The following is a 15911-nucleotide window of genomic DNA, read 5'->3' as shown; positions in this document are numbered from 1 at the left end:
TTTCTCTCTCTCTCTCTCTCTTTCTTTCTTTCTTTCTTTCTTTTTTTTTCTTTCTTCTCTCTCTCTCTTTCTTTCTCCTTATCGCCCTTTTCCCCTTCATCCCCTACACACACACCACACACACACACCACACACATACACACACCACACACACGCCCACACACGCCCACACCACACACACACCACACACACACGCACACACCACGCCCACACCATGCAACACACACCACACACACACTACGCACACATACCACGCAACACACACCACGCAACACACACCGCACACACACCACACAACACACACCGCAACACACACTGCACACACACCACACAACACACACCGCAACACACACCGCACACACACCATGCACACACACACCACACACACAGCATACACACGCACCATGCAACACACACCATGCACACACCCCACACACGCACACACCATGCACACACACACCATGCACACACACACCACACACACACCCCATGCACACACACACCACACACACACACCACACACATACACACATACCACACACACATACACACCACACACACACCACGCACATACCACGCACACACACCACGGACATACCACACACACACCACACACCCCAAGCACACACACCATGCTCACACCCCACACACACCCCCCCACACACACACCACACACACCACGCACACACACCACGCACACACACACACACCACACACACCACGCACACACACCACGCACACACGCACCCCACACACACCACGCACACACACCACGCTCACACCCCACACACACCACACACACACACACCACACACACCATGCACACACACACACACACACCACACACCACGCACACACACCATGCACACACGCCACACACAGACACACACCCGCCCACACACGCACACATGACACACCACGCACACACACACACACACACCACACACACCACGCACACACACCACGCACACACACACACACACCACACACACACACCACACACACCACGCACACACGCCACACACAGACACAACCAAGCACACACCACACACACACGCATGGACTCAGAAGGAGCAGAACTGGCAATGGTCCTTCCCGCCTGGTAGTCCAGCTGCTCTGTAGCAGAGGGTGGAGTGGGCATTCCCGCTTCCTGTGACCCAGGGTCAGTGTGTCCTTAATGGACTGGAGGCAGAAGTCACATTAGCCTCATCACATCAGGGCACTGCTCCTCGAGCTCTGCTTGAGGGTTTCTCCTTTGAGAAACCTGGGCATTAGTCCCTGGGATCATTATTCCAAAGGTTCACAGCTCTCCCCAGGCTGGCATGGCTGATGTTCACACTGGCCATATATTTTTCAAAATATTTTAATCTGAACTTCGATTGCAGAAGTTTTTAGAAATAATTCGAAGAATCCCGGTGTAGCTTTTACCCGTATTCTTCAAGGTTCATGTCTCAGCCCCTTTGTGTGGTCATTCACTGTTCCTTACAGACATATAAACAATGCCATTATTTCACTTAAAAATATTTTATTATCTTTATTTTATGTATATGAGCATTTTCCCTGCATTGTTTGTAAGAGCACCCATGTCATACAATGCCCACAGAGATCAGAAGAGGCTGTCAGATCCCCTGGAACTGGAGTTAAGGACCATTGTTAACTGCCATTTGGGTGCTGGGAACCAAACTAGGGTCCTCTGCAAGAGCAGCCAGTGCTCTTAGCCACTGAGCCATCTCTCCAGCCCCACCATTTACTTATTTTCAGAAATATTTGAGGGTAAGTTGGAGACCTAATACTTTCTCTCTCCCAAATAGCTGTGCATACACATCCTAAAAACAAGGGCAGCTCTTATATGACCAAAACAGTCAAAATCAGGCAATGAACAGGACAGCAGAACATTGCCTATCTAACTCTCATGAAACGCTTGTCAGTATACTGCTTTATACTCCATACAAGAAACAAACCATGAGCAAATTCTGGCCCAGGGTCTGATTCAGACCCATACACTGTACCTAACTGCCATGTCTCTTTAGAGGACTACAAGCCATTTGTTTCATAGACTGATCCCCAATTTGGGGTGATCTGCTGTTTCCTGATGGTTTGATTCAGGCTATACAATTTTACCAAGACAAAGCAATGCCACCAATATACCAAACATCAACGTAAAAACCAGTGTAAACCAGAGAAGCTGGCAATGCTGGCTTTAGAGGGGAAGGTGTGACTTAGAGAAGACTTCATTGTATCTTTTTACCTGTGCTTTCCAAAAATGTATGAATATGTTACCTATTCCAAACAACAGGGAAGAGTTTTTTAAATGCAAAGACCGCATTAGCTTGCAGCTTGAGGCATCTGAGCCAGGAGGGAGATGGCCACAGGCAGCAGCAACCAGGACCTCAGGGATGCTCTTAGGGGGAAAAAAGACAGAGCAAAGGGCCCAGGTGCATCAGATATCAGCTAACTGGGGTCCCTGGAAAAGAGCAAGCAGCAGACACATGTGAACCCAGCATGACAGGGATTCCCCCAGAATGGACTGGGCCAGCTGGTATTAGGGGGAAAGACCTAAATGGCATGATGTCAAGTTCAAGCTTGCTCTGGATGGGATATCAGCTGTCGGTAGAACATAATTAAGGAAAGGGAAGGAGGAGAGGATTGTAGCTCCAACTATTAATTCTGAGGAATTCAGTGAAAAATTCCTACTCAGAGAACTCTCTGTGTCTCTATGTCTGTCTCTCTCTGTCTCTCTGTCTCTGTCTCTGTCTCTCTCTCTCTGTGTGTGTGTGTGTGTGTGTGTGTGTGTGTGTGAACTTTTCCAAAGGCACACAGAGGGTGCTGGAGGGAACTGAGAGTAGAATCCTGGTCTTGGTCCCAATCCATACCTTGACCCTCTAAAACAATAGTGTCTCCACCCTCCCCTAATGCTGCAAATCCTGGTTAGACTGTGCATGCAGGTGGCAGCAGAGGTACCATCCTACGGAGCTTCCTAGCTGCCTAGATAGGTAGGGGTTTGGGGAGCAGGGGCTGGCTAGTCAGGCCTGGGGCAGCTGGGAATTTTGGAGATCAGAGGCTAGAGCCAAAATCGGAGGAATTCAAAGGCAGGGAGGCAGTTTAGGGGGACAAGGAAGGTTAAAGCAAAGAACCAAAGCCGAGGAACCCCGTAGAAAGGGGCGTGTTGGCCATGCGCTTACTCCACGTGTGCCATCAGCACTACTTAAAAGATACTTTCAGAATGTCTACCTCTTTGGAACAAGCGTGTGATCTATAATTTGTCCTTGCAGGCAGTGAATCAACAGCGATGACAAATCTAACTGCCAGAAGTTAATAGTCTATTGAAGGTGAAACATCGATGGCAGCTAATAATTTGTGTTTAAGGGTGCATTCTATTTTGGGAAATGGCCAAGTGGCATTCGAGGTCAAGTCTGATGCTGTTGCTTTGTGCTGAGCTGGACCCCTGAGCACTACCCACATGTCCCTTCATTCACCTTACCATGCAGGCAGGCAGATTCTGGGCTCAGCCTGGTGTGACTCACACACTGGCCCTAAGCCCATGTGTCCAAGGAGCTTCAGCGTTTCCTAGACATGCATCAGCACTCTGGGTACGGGGTCAGGGGGATGGAGGCAGGACAATATTGCAGGGGGCAGCCTTAATATGCCTGTGTCACACTCTGTTTGTACTCCGAATGTGGGGCAGGTGGGGAGTTAAACTGTTCAAAATGAGACAAAAGTCAAATCAGAAAAAAAAACAAGAAGACAGGAGCTAAAGGAACGGTCTCAATGAGCATGCCATTTTCATGTTTGAGTGACAGAGGGAAGGAGAAAAGAAGACGGGAGAGAAGCCATAGTTTTCAGTGGGTACAAGAGCCGAAAGGACTTTGTGAGTCCTGCCGAGGCAGGTTCAGTCGCTGAGGAAGTCCTGGAGATGGGCTCAGCTGGAAGCAAGGCTGCCCTGCAGGATGGCAGTGCAGAGGCCACGGTGGCCAAGTCCCACCAGCTGCTAAACCTCAGTGCAGCACAGGAAAAACGGAGGTGGAATGTGAAGCATCTACCAATGAAGTGAGTGGCGTCTGGAATCTGCATCAAATTGATTCTTGAGCTGATGGGTTGGAAGCTAGGGGTGGGCACACAGGGTGAATCATACACCTATCTTTGTTGTGGGCTATTACACTGGAAACAAAAAGTTTATGGTAATAAATAAATGCTCTCTTACAAACAGAGGCCTATGAAGGGGCCCACACGACTGGTGGGGTACCAGCAGGGGGCTGTAAACTAGGGGACACAAACAGAAATTGGTGTGGATTTGATATGAGCTTTCTTGACCCTCCAGGTCAAGAACATGTAACCAAGGAGGGTGGATGAGCCGCCAGGGTTCACAGGTCCTGGTAATCCTACGTGACATGGCATGAAAGTGCTTAGCAAGCTTTCAGGTGCTTTGTGAGTTTCCCCCAGAGGTTAATAGATCACATTCTGTGCTCAATGTGCTGAATACACAGTAGTCACTTGGCATGCAGTCCTTCAGTGAGGAGTTTATTTTATAGAACTGGCACATTCACATATGGCTCTGGTGAAGTCACCTCTCCATTCAGCCATGCCTGGAAGAGGCAGAACAGTCTGACAAGCATCTTAGGCCTTCTCTGGTGGCAGCTCCAAGGGCTCCTGTAGCTCTGATTGAGAGCACCTCCCTGGTCACAGAACAGACCTGTTATGTTCTCACAGGTGCCCTGAGGCCTGGGAGTAACTGGTTGTTGAGGCTGGCATCCTCTAGCTGATTTGGTGCCTTTCAGCTCTCAATATCCAACTGAAACCATAGTTTTGAAGGCTCAAAATCTATAGGGCCTTTCTCCCTAAAGAATGCCTTAAAAAACATATACTCAGCCGGGTGTGGTTGTGCACACCTTTAATCCCAGCACTTGGGAGGCAGAGGCAGGCAGATCTCTGTGAGTTCAAGGCCAGCCTGGTCTACAAAGTGAGTTCCAGGCCAGCTGGGGCTACAGGGAGACCCTGTCTCAAAAAGACCAAAAAAAAAAAAAAAAAAAAAAGTACTCCTCGATCAGACATGCAACTACTAGAATTTAACTTTTCCAAGAAGCCTGGCTCCCCCAGAATGGGCAGAGCAGGATGTCCAGTTGGGAAGACAGGTATAGAAATTAATTTAGGCATAGTCCACCCCCCACCTCAGAACTATCCAACAGTGGAGTCAAGGTTTTGACTGCCCATGTTTGCTGATACTCAGGGGTCTCTTGGCTGAGACACATGGGATGGGTCCTTGGCACCAGGAAAGGTGGGAAGAAAGGTGGACCATGGAGACCAGGGATTGCTATGCAGCTGGAGCTCTTAGCACTGACCTTACAACCCATCTTCTGAGAAGCCAGGAAGCACTGAAGCTAGGCCTACACTCCAAAGAGATAGATGGACTTCTCTCCCTCGCGCATCCCCAGGGCTCAATCGGCCGTTTTGTAGACACCTAAAACCACACAACTTTCCTGCCCCTAACCCTGAAGAGTGGTGCAGACCCTTGGAGGGAGCCTTTCCATCCCTAGATCAGGCTGAAAGGTTGAATGCTGGGATCCAGGGCAAGAAAGGGAGAGAGCATTAAGGTCTCTCCCAGGAAGGCTCTGAGAAAGGCATGTGATTGACGTAGCTCTGTCTGGGCTGACACTCAGGAGAGCCACCTTTAGTCTCCAGTAAGTCCTGTTTCTTTTCCTTCCTCCTTTAAAGACTGCCCACCCATGGGGCATTCAGAGCTTGGGTGTGTATGTCTAGTATGAGGTAGACAACACTCCCAAGAGGCTTCCCAGGGCAGGACCCCAGCACCTCTTCCTAGGACACTGACTCCAAGGTATCATCCACAATCCTCAATTTTCACCATCCAGGCAAACTGCCATGCAGTACAGGTGCATCACCAAGAGCAAAGGCTCCACGACAAAGCTGAGATTCTGTTCCTTCCCTCCACTGCCTCCTCCCCCAAGGCATCATCACCTCACCTCACCCAACTCTTGGTCCATCTTCAGATCAGCAGCCTTGCTTTCCTTTCCTCAGAGAGGAAAGGGGACTTCGGTATGTCTGGGTACTGTAGCTCTCTCTCCCCAGGAAGCCCAAACAAATGGGTTTGTAATGGGGTCTCTCTTAGACTTGCCAGTTGGTTTTCTTGGGGGGGGTGGACTAGTCCTAGTAGTCCTGCATTTTATTATTCCCATCACCTTTCCAAAGTAGCTGTGACTCACAGTGAGGGTTTGCATGGCAGATTCCAGGAGGAGGACCCAGGACAAGCCTCGAAGCCATGAAGCACAGGTAGGAAAACCCTGAGAGGCACAGACCAATGAAGACAGAGTCCTGTTTTTAAACTGTGCTTTATTTAGGGCTAAGCTGGAGAAAGCGTCATCCAATAGTTACAGAAGGTTACAAGGAGTTTTAGGGAGTTGGGTGTGAAAAGAGCAGTTGTACTGAACTGCAGCTGTTTTTTTTTTTTTTTTTTTACAACATCTGGACATCCTAAAAGGAGGGGTCAAGAGAAAGAAAAAGAAAACGTGAAACAAATAAAAACAGCAAAATAGAAAGGAAAGGCAGGAGGCCTGAGAGGAACCAGAAATTTGTTCTTCTAAAAGAAAAAAAATGGTAGTTCCAAGAACCCCTCTGGCCTCCAGATGGACATCAGTGAGACATTATCGGGGCAGAACGCCAAAGCAAGTCTTCCCAAGGTGCAAATAAATTATAATAAATATGTTATACTTTAAAATATATGTGTTCTTAAATAATTCAGTGTTTTTTCTGATTCTGAGTTTTTTAAGCAATGTCTTTAACTGCTCTAAAGTCATTTACCAAAGATAAATATCGTGCTTTCATTAAATAGTTTTCCTTGTTTTTTCTCTATCATTACAATTAAAAGTCCTACAAAATATGCAAATTTATTTACAGAAAAACAGAGCCGGCATCATTTAAACATCCCTGTTTTTCAAAATTCCTTGTAAACAGTTTCAGAAATTCTTCAAAGATTGTTTGTTTTTCTCTCTCTTGTTAAGGTTTTGTGTGTGTGTGTGTTTCTAGTTGTTGAAGATGAAAGTTCCCAGTTCTCCCTGGCCCGGAAAGTCTCTGGAACAAGCATGGAAGGCGAGTGAAGCGGAGGTGAGGAGGGCGAGAGCTGCGCACGCGCGGCTCCGGGCGAAGCAGAGGCGGCAGGGCGCTTCCGGGGCGCTTCGGGGCGCTTCCGGCCGGGCCTGCAGGTCTGGACAGTCCGGCCTGGCCCTCGGGGCTGCGTCCGACAGCACTCGCGGGGAGACGGGATCGATGCTCAGTCTAAACTCTACGGAAGTACAGTCCTACAACATCTGGGATTTTAGCATAACGCTAACGTCTATAAGGTTATTTTTTTTTCCTTTTTTTATTTTTTATTTTTTTGCTTTCCTCTAATTTTTTTCTTCTATGATATAGGTATTTTAAACTTTTCCTTTTAAAATTCTGTACAACTATTATTTTAAGAGGGGGAAGAGTTAGAAGCATTTACAGACTTTTCACAACAATTACTTTGCCTTCAAAGTCCCCTGGTTCCCCTCGTTCTCACACTTCATGGTTAATGACTTTTAATATCTTTGTTGCTTTCCCCAAATATCCACCAAGCTGTTCGTTTTAACAGCTCCATCCAGACATATAATACAGAAAACCATAGGAACGTGTCATAGACTTCAATGAGGGTAATCAAAGCGCCTCTCAAGTATCAAAGAACTATTATCTTGCTGTTTTAAAAGCATTGAAGCAGTATTTTTTTCCTTTTTTTGTTTTTTTTAATTTTTTTTAAATTTTTTTATTACATTTTTCATAGAATCGCTCTAAGCTGTTTCAAGAACAGCCAGGAGGCAGGAAGGAGGTCGGTCTCCATTCCGCCTCTAATAGACAGAGCTACACATCTGCAATAAAAAGTTTGGTCCTTTGGTCCCTAAATAGCTAAAGGAATGACAGATAGAGATGCTCAGTGGCAGCCTCCCAGCTGCCTGCTGGGGACCAGGCCCCACCGCACACTTGCCCTCGCCTGCCTCAGGCGCCCACGGGCTGGATAAGCCCCAGGATCGGTCAGCAGCAGCAGCGTCTCCGTCTCCTCCCAGTGCCCAGCCCTTCAGCTTCCCCATCTGGGCTCATGTTATTTTGTAAAGTTGCCTTTTTTTTTTTCTCATTTTTCTTCATCGTCGTCATCTTCTTTATGTCATGTATAATTTTCCCCCAAACACGTGCCCTCTGAACTCCACGTGTATAATTTTCCCCCAAACACGTGCCCTCTGAACTCCATAGACGCTATACTTTCCTTGAAGAAATGTTTCAGTCAGTCACACAGAGTGTCTGGAGTCTTCAGCTTGATTGGTATTGGCTGATATGTCAAAGGTGTCATCCAACAGTTCTCATTTATAAATAGAGAGAGAGGTTTGTTTTTTAATGTAGCCCGTTCAGCATCCTGCCCTAAAATGAAGAAAATCAGGGCTGGTTAAACCTCCTGTGGAAACACAAAATGCATCCAAACACCAAAAGGACCTGCCTCAGGGGAAGATGGGACTTCTGGGGGATGGTGGGAGGGAAGGAAGAGAGACCAGTATGAGAATTAGTCATGATCATGATACAGCCAAAAGAAATTTATTCTTCTGTTCAAAGTGAGAATCCACCGGGCAATCTAGTGGCGATGGCTGTAGCTGGGCTTTCGGAAGAGAATTCTCGACTTGGCTTCCTTTAGAATGGTTCTGGATTGAGGGACCGCTAGATCTAAGGGAATAATTTGGAACCACAGGATATTAATTTGCAATTAAACTTGTCCCAGGGGGTTTAGCCCAGATACCATATGTATACAGAAGCCTAGCAAACAAGATGACTAGAATGTTGCATCCAGCCACTCTTCCCGGCTTTCGGGAAGAAGGAAGACAGAGCTGCCACTCAGATTTTTGCTGAATCTTTGCCCAGTTCCCAGCCAACCACTTCTTTCCCAAGATTAGCAACTATTTGCGAGGCTGTATGTACACATATGTGTATCTGGATATATGTGTAGCATATATTCACCTGCACATATGTGGATATACATGGATATGTGTGTATGTGTATGCATCTCTGCACACACACATGCACATACATAATACTTTTCTCATACATGCCAGGGAATTTAGAGGAAATTCAGAACTTCCAGGGAATGGATGGGAGAACCTAAAAAAGGTCAGAACAGATTTAATTATCAAACAAATTAGCTGAAACAGTTCTTGATTTGTTTCCAATGGTGGCTTTTTGCTTTGTTTTGCCTTTAAGAAAAAAAAAAAATCATGATCTGACTAGAATCAGAAGGCAAATGCTTAATCATTGTGGATTAACGAATGAGACTCATCTCCATTCTTGCAAGCAGCTTCCACTTATACATGGGGGTGACTGGTTACATCAAGAAAGTTAGAACTGCAGAGCCCCCACTTGCGGGGACAACATCATGCGTGTATCAATCCATGCTGGCAGGTTTTCACACTGTTGATTCAACAAACAGCAAACCATACACAGCAGTCTAAACAATTACAACACCAAATAAAATGAGAATAAAATTAAAAAAACACTTGTCAAGGACCCTTTTTCAGTTGTAAACAAAAAGATGCATTTTGCTTTTGTTGCTATTATTTCTTCCAGACCAACCGAAAATACCCTCCCGTGCGCCCCTCCCCACCGCCCCACGTTCAATTTAGCAGAAGTAGCTACAATACAAACCTCACAGTTTGGACCAGGCTCTCTCTCAGAGACCTCTGGCTTTGGACTCTAGCTTTTGGTTTAGAATTTCGTAGATCATTTTGTTACTGTAGATATTTTGGTTTTCTTTTTTCTTTTTTTTTTTTTTCCTTTTAAGGTGAGATTTAAAGTAGCCTAACTGGAAAAAGACCAGACCTAGGAAAGTGTCAATTGAAAAAGGCCCCAAATTTCTAGAAAAAAATAAAATCACAATATTTTCAAGTGCAAGTAAATCAACCACGCAGAGATATTTTTTTAAGATGTTTTCCTTGGTTTTAAGAAAAAAAAAGAATAGCTTATACAGTTAAATGATCCCATATTTGCTAATTCAGGAATTAATCTTGGTTTTTACTAATTTATTTTGTTCTTTTGTTTTGGTTTTTTTTTTTTTTTTTTCTCTATGTACCCATCAGACAAGAGGGTAAGCCACCTCAATTCTACCAGCATCTTCTATGGTAGGGGAACATATTTCGTCAGGAATGACATTCAGGCTATTGATTCAATATTGACCTATTCTGTAGATTTATGAACACGTACAAAAAAAAAAAAAAAACGCCGAACACAACAGAAAGTAAAACCACTGCAAGCACCAAGAACAAAACGGAAATGAGCACAGCAAAAAAAGGTCGTGGCAGCACAAGGTCGAGAGTGCACGTGTGATCATGACTGGCCAACCCACGGGACGACATCCAAGAAAAACGCTCCAATCACAGCACCTCCACGAAACTCGACGGCAGTGTCATGCAACCGATTCTTAGCCTTGTTACATGACGCCATCATGTCACACTGTGAACTTTGAGTTGATTTGAACTTACGGATGGGGGACTTTTCTCCACTCTCATGTGATTACGTGAACTTTATTCCTAGCTCAGCGCGAGACTGTGGTGGATTTGACTGGCCCTGGTTGGGTTGTTGAAATTTGGTTGAATGACAAAAGAAGAAAAGATTTATATATATTTATATATATTTATATATGGAGAGAGAGAAAGAGGGGGATAAGAGAGTGTGGGCAGAGGGAAGGGACAAGCAGGGGCAGGGCAGGCAGGGGCAGAAGTGTGGGGACAGGGAGCAGGGCTGAGGGTAAAGGGCAAGGAAGAAGTTAAAACAAAATTAAAAGGAAAAATATTTATACGGCACCAGACCACAGCATCCGTCTAAAAGCTTGGATGAGAAGACAGCAGTCAAATCAAAAGGGAACCGAAAAGAACTCAAAGGATGGAGAAAGCCAGCAGACGGACAACATGAGCACGTCAATACATACATACACGCACATGGCTGTTTATGCAGACACATGGCACACCATGAACAGGAGCAGGACCTCACACGGGCCCCTAAGGGCACCCATCATGCGTTGGGAAGAGGAGGCGGCGCGGGAGGTTTGGTGAGGGGGCCAGAAAAAAAAATCTAACAGCCCCTCACACCACCGTAGCCGGCAAGCAGGTCTCAGGGAGCAAGCTGTTGACACCCTCAATTCTGTCTCCCGGATGCAGAGCTCTCACCTCCCCGCCTTTTGTGGCTCCAGCCTGAGGACCTGCTCAGAGACTATGTGCCTTGATCGATGTGCAGGTGAGAAAGGTGCATCTCCCTGAGGCACTTGGCCTCCACAGTGCAGTCCACAGGGGCAGCACCCTCTCACCCACGGATCCCACCCTAGGAAAGGGTGTCCCTGGGTGGCAGGAGCGCGCCACGCTCACACTTATTCCTTAGAACCTCTGGCAGTGAACACGTTTCCTTTAGGGATTTGGAGTAAATTATGTCAGTATTTCTGGAATTCTGAAAACGGCCTTGGGCACTGCCAGTTTCCTGCATGATCACCTCAGACCCTTTGATTGGCTCACAGCTGGCCAGGCTGAGGTTGCTTCTGTGCCTGTGAAGTGCTGTGAAGGGCCTGCAGCTCTGACCCCCTAAAAGGGCCAGATTGAAGGCTGCAGGGTAGGGCTGCCCCCAGGCCAGGGTGCTGCGGTGGCCTTGCCCCGCTGCTCTCGCCTTAGCTCTGTGGACCCTCCTCCACTCTATTCCTTGCCTCCTCCACCCTGCTACCAGCAGCTTTCCAGATTGTTCCATCACCCTAGGTCAAGCCCTAATGGTTAAGAATGATCATTTTTCTCTGTAGGCTTCATCACGTTCCTCATTTCTGGGGCACCTCAGTGTCTAGGGGCCTGCTCCAACTCCCCTCCTTAGGTTATCTGTGACCTTGCCCTGTGCTCTGTGCTCCTCTGCAGCACCAAGCCTGTGCCAAGACCTGCATGCTCCCAGTTTGCAAGATTTGCAGCCCACCAGCCTCTATGTGCAACCCGCTCCCACTCTTGGTCTCCGTCTCCTTCAAGGTGGAGGGGGAATCCTGGGATCTCACAGTGGAACTGTGGATAAGCTGTGCCGTCAGCCAAGTGACTAGGCCCACTCTTGTCCTCTAGCTCAGCCTCCCAAAGGCACGCCCCACCATCCTGCCTGCCCACCCACACTGGCTTCTTTACTTTCCAGCATCACACCCTGCTTAACCTCACAGACCAGGGCCTGACATGTCCACTATGTCCTAAGTGCCACTCTCCTCTGCATTTCGAAGCTCTGTCACCATCTCCCTTCCCTAGGTTGTCTCGTTAGAGGGTCCCTCTGGCATGAGAAGAAGCCTCAGGTGTGGGCGCTGGCAACTGAAAGAAGGGACACCTAGGGACTCTCCCCCTTCCCTTCCACACTAATTCCTATTGTTGGTGCTTTCCTCTCTCCTCGGCTTCAGTCCAGTGTCTCTCAGTGCCAAGCACTGTCCTGAGCACAAGTACTCAGACCTCAATGCACATAGCCCCTCTTCTCAAAGTTCTATCAGGGATCTTTCTCACACAGGCCTTGTCTCTCACACACTTGCCCACCTCCACCCCTAAACCCAACACATAGCACAGCCTCCTATGTATCCACTCCCAAAGGAGGGGTGCCTCACAGAGCACTGCCCTGGAGGCAAAGATAGGGTCCTAAGTAGCATGGGAAAGCTGAGATCAGGCCTTGGAAGCCCCAGTTCAAGCTGGACCAGGCAGGAACAATTCAGATGCCAGGTGCTAAAGTAGCTTGCTTCTAGCCAGAGATGACCCAGACCCACAGCTACAGCCCAGCCCTGCACAAATCAGGCCCAAGTAGCTAGGGCATCAGGAGAGAAAGGACACCAGCAGGAAGGAGAGCCTCAATGACCCCAACCTCAACCCCACACCGCTGGGCCTCAGTCTGTGGAATCAGAGCAACGGTGTTCCCTATGGCTTCCTTGCCTGAACCTTTCCTCTTCCCTGGACCCAACCCACAGTGCTCTGACTTGGCCTCCTTCTACTACAGCTTCCACTCTTGGGTTGCAAGACAGCATTCATTAAGTGCTATCTGAGTGAAAACTAAAATCTTTATCATAGGAATCATATCATAGCACAGTTAAAGACTGCCTATCCAGAGAGGAGGTAGTCGGATGGCTGACCCCAAAGAAATAGGGTGTCATAATGTGTCCCCTCTGAAATGTAGGATGCTGTAGGAGAAGACTGGGTGAGGGCAGGGTTTCTCACTTGAAGGGAACTAGGCTCCTGGCTTCAAACTTTGGCTCCATTACTCACTGGCTGGTGGGCATGTCTCTTAATCCCTCTGTGCTGTATCTGTGATGGAGGTGTTGACACTTCCACCTATAGGGAGGTGCAGTCAGCTAGTTTATGTTAGTTACTGTTTCCTGTCAGAGCAGCGCCTGGTATCTGGCAAGGACGTGAAGGTCTATGGTTCTCCTCTTTCTGGTCTTTGTATTTCCTGGTGTTAGAACTCCTCCCAAGTCTGAGTGCCAGCTGGACCTTCTTACTTTACCAAACAACACAGTCACCTTCCTCCACCCTTCATTCAGGAATTTCTGACTTAGAGGTTCTTGCTTGGGCCATGAGGGTAAGACAGGAGTTGCTATCAAAAACACCCCGGTGCTCTGACTTCAAAATCCTCTGATTCCAAAATGGTGGTTTCATCGAGGAAATGGAAGGCTGGAGTGGGACACACCTGGGACCCAGGTAACTTCTGAATGGCAGTGCTATCTGTATTTCGGGAACAGTGTTCTATATCCAGAAAGAGCTTCGTGACAGCCATTCCTCTCCTACAGAAGCACGAGCTGCCTGCCTCCTTATGCCTGTGCCTGCGCAGAGCTGGAAGCTCTGTATCCTCAGCCCCCAGTCTAGTGCCTAACACAGGAAGGTGCCCAGACTCTGAACCAACATGGATCTGCATCTGCATACCAGCTGGAATGGGCAGGGCGACCTGAATCTACATACGAGCCAGAATGGGCAGGGCTGGGGACTGAGGAGCCCAGAGGCAGCTTTGCTTTCCCAGGATTGCAGAGTGTTGGCTAAAGTATCACTGGAGGGAGAACACCAGCTTCGAGCTGGTGAGGTCTGCTATTTCTGGGTACAAGAAGGGCCCTCTGCTGGTGGCCCAGCCAGGCAGTGTGAGAAACTGGAGCCCTCCTCCCATACTTCCCACCCTGAACCTCCTTCTCATATGCTGGAACTTTCTTGAAACTCTCTGCTCTCCTGCTCACTAGGGCCAAAACCTGGAGTCTGCCTAGGTCCCTCTTCCCCTCAAACTCCTTCTAAGGCATCAGGAACAGTATCTCTGGCTCTACTTTCAAACTGTATCTAAACATTCACTCCTTCACACTACCTGCTGCTGCCCCGGACTGATTCACACTACCTGCTGCTGCCCTGGATCTCTGCGCAGCACCTAGCCTACAGTCTAGCATCAACACAGCTGCCAGGATGGTGCTAGTGAAATGCAGGCCACCCCAGCACTCCCCTGGGCAACTCACCAATGCCTCCTTCCTCTTCAGAAGAGAACGAAGTTCATACAGTGGCCTGCAGGCCCTAAGCAGTGGCCCTTCTCTCCCTTCTGTCTTTCCCACCTCTTAGCCCTCATTCCCCTGCTTGCTGCTTGGATATACTGTCCCTACCCTTACCTCAGAGGGAGGCCACTCACCCCCAGATGCTCTTGTCTGTACAATGTCAACTTAGTGAGGGTGGCCTACCAGTCCTGACATTTCACTGTAGCTATGATTCCCACACCTAACATTAGGTAATCTGCTGCCTCTCTCCAAGTTTCCCATCTACCTAACAGTATCCAAGCCACAATACTGCCAAATAAAGGGATAGAAGGGGATTGGGGGGCGGGAGGGCAGCCTGAAAAAGAAGAGGCCAAACCTGGCCTTCATCTTTGGCCTGTGACTAAGCTGAGGACCACAGGTGGACAGTACCAGAACTGGTGCAGGTGGACTTGATGCCTGGAACATCCCCCATTCCTTCCCCAGCCAGCTGTGCTCTCCAAGAGAACACTTGACCCAAAGAAGTGGCTGACTGCCTCCAGCGGGGCAGACTGGGTGGAGCGCCCACTAAGAAGGATCACTGCCAGCCCTAGCCTCTCCCTGGCCTCAGCTTGTGTGTGTCCTCCGGTTTTGTTTCCTGGTAAAACTCCCTTGAAGAGCCCTGCCCTCCTAACCTGTGCTAGGCAGCCTTAGGGGAGCGGAGTCAAAGGTCTGAAGCTACCAGGAGAACTGGGCAGGGGAGGGCCCAGGTGTCTGGAAGAAGGCTCAGTCTGAGGCTATCCCTCACTGCGGGGCCCGAGCTTGTCATTTGCCCACTTGGGGTCCCCTGGCCAAAAGGACCAGCAGTGTGAGCCTGGAGGCGCAGGCCTGGGGCTCAGCCTGTCTTCTCCAAGTTCCCTCTCTTCTGTCCCTCTGGGCCTGGAGGCAGAGGGGACGGCCATGTCCGTTCTGTCCGGGTGACCTTGGCTCTGTGCCTGTGCTGTGGCTTGTGAGGAGCAGGCTCAGCGGGGCGCATCGGGTCCAAGGCACGAGTGAGGGCCGGGCCCAGGAAGGCACGAGCGCGGCGGGTCCGTCCACACCTCCCGTCCCTGCGCCCCGCCGCCCGGGTTACCTGCGCGAGTCCTGGTCTCCCCCGGGAGACGCTCCCGCCGGCGCTCAATACGGGCGATTGGCGTCTTTGGGCCGCTTCAGCTGCACCTTGAGCCTCTTCATGCCGATCTGGAAGCCGTTCATGGCCTGGATGGCGGTCTGCGCGCTGGCCGGGTTGTCGAAGCTCACGAAGCCTGGCGAGACACGAGGGACGAGGGCCTGGGTGTCCACGAGGCCGCCCGGGGCCGCTGCGGGGGGCGGGGGGCGGGGCTCGAGGCTCCGCCCC

At 49.0% G+C, this 15911-nt stretch overlaps 1 protein-coding gene across 34 annotated transcripts in view; it reads right to left on the bottom strand.

The window, feature by feature from the left end:
* Positions 1-6437: 6437 nt before the first annotated feature.
* Positions 6438-15911, bottom strand: part of Celf4 (CUGBP Elav-like family member 4) — a 300074-nt gene continuing 290600 nt past the window's right edge. For 23 of the 34 annotated variants that reach the window (XM_008832494.1, XM_008832498.1, XM_008832500.1 and 20 more), the window contains 2 exons: positions 15648-15819; positions 6438-8436 (listed from right to left, as the gene is read on the bottom strand). In XM_008832494.1, coding sequence (XP_008830716.1) covers positions 8410-8436; positions 15648-15819 — 199 coding nt within the window. In that variant the 3' untranslated portion in view covers positions 6438-8409. Of the gene's footprint in view, positions 8437-10538; positions 10624-15647; positions 15820-15911 lie in introns of those variants that run through there. The other 11 variants (XM_008832493.1, XM_017797984.1, XM_017797983.1 and 8 more) reach the window with 2 other exon arrangements.

The sequence above is a fragment of the Nannospalax galili genome, unplaced genomic scaffold (genome assembly GCF_000622305.1).
Source record: "Nannospalax galili isolate Female #2095 unplaced genomic scaffold, S.galili_v1.0 scaffold15, whole genome shotgun sequence".
Classification (NCBI taxonomy): Eukaryota; Metazoa; Chordata; class Mammalia; order Rodentia; family Spalacidae; genus Nannospalax; species Nannospalax galili.
Note: the sequence above shows the minus strand (reverse complement) of the source record. Positions and strands in the feature narration are given on the sequence as shown.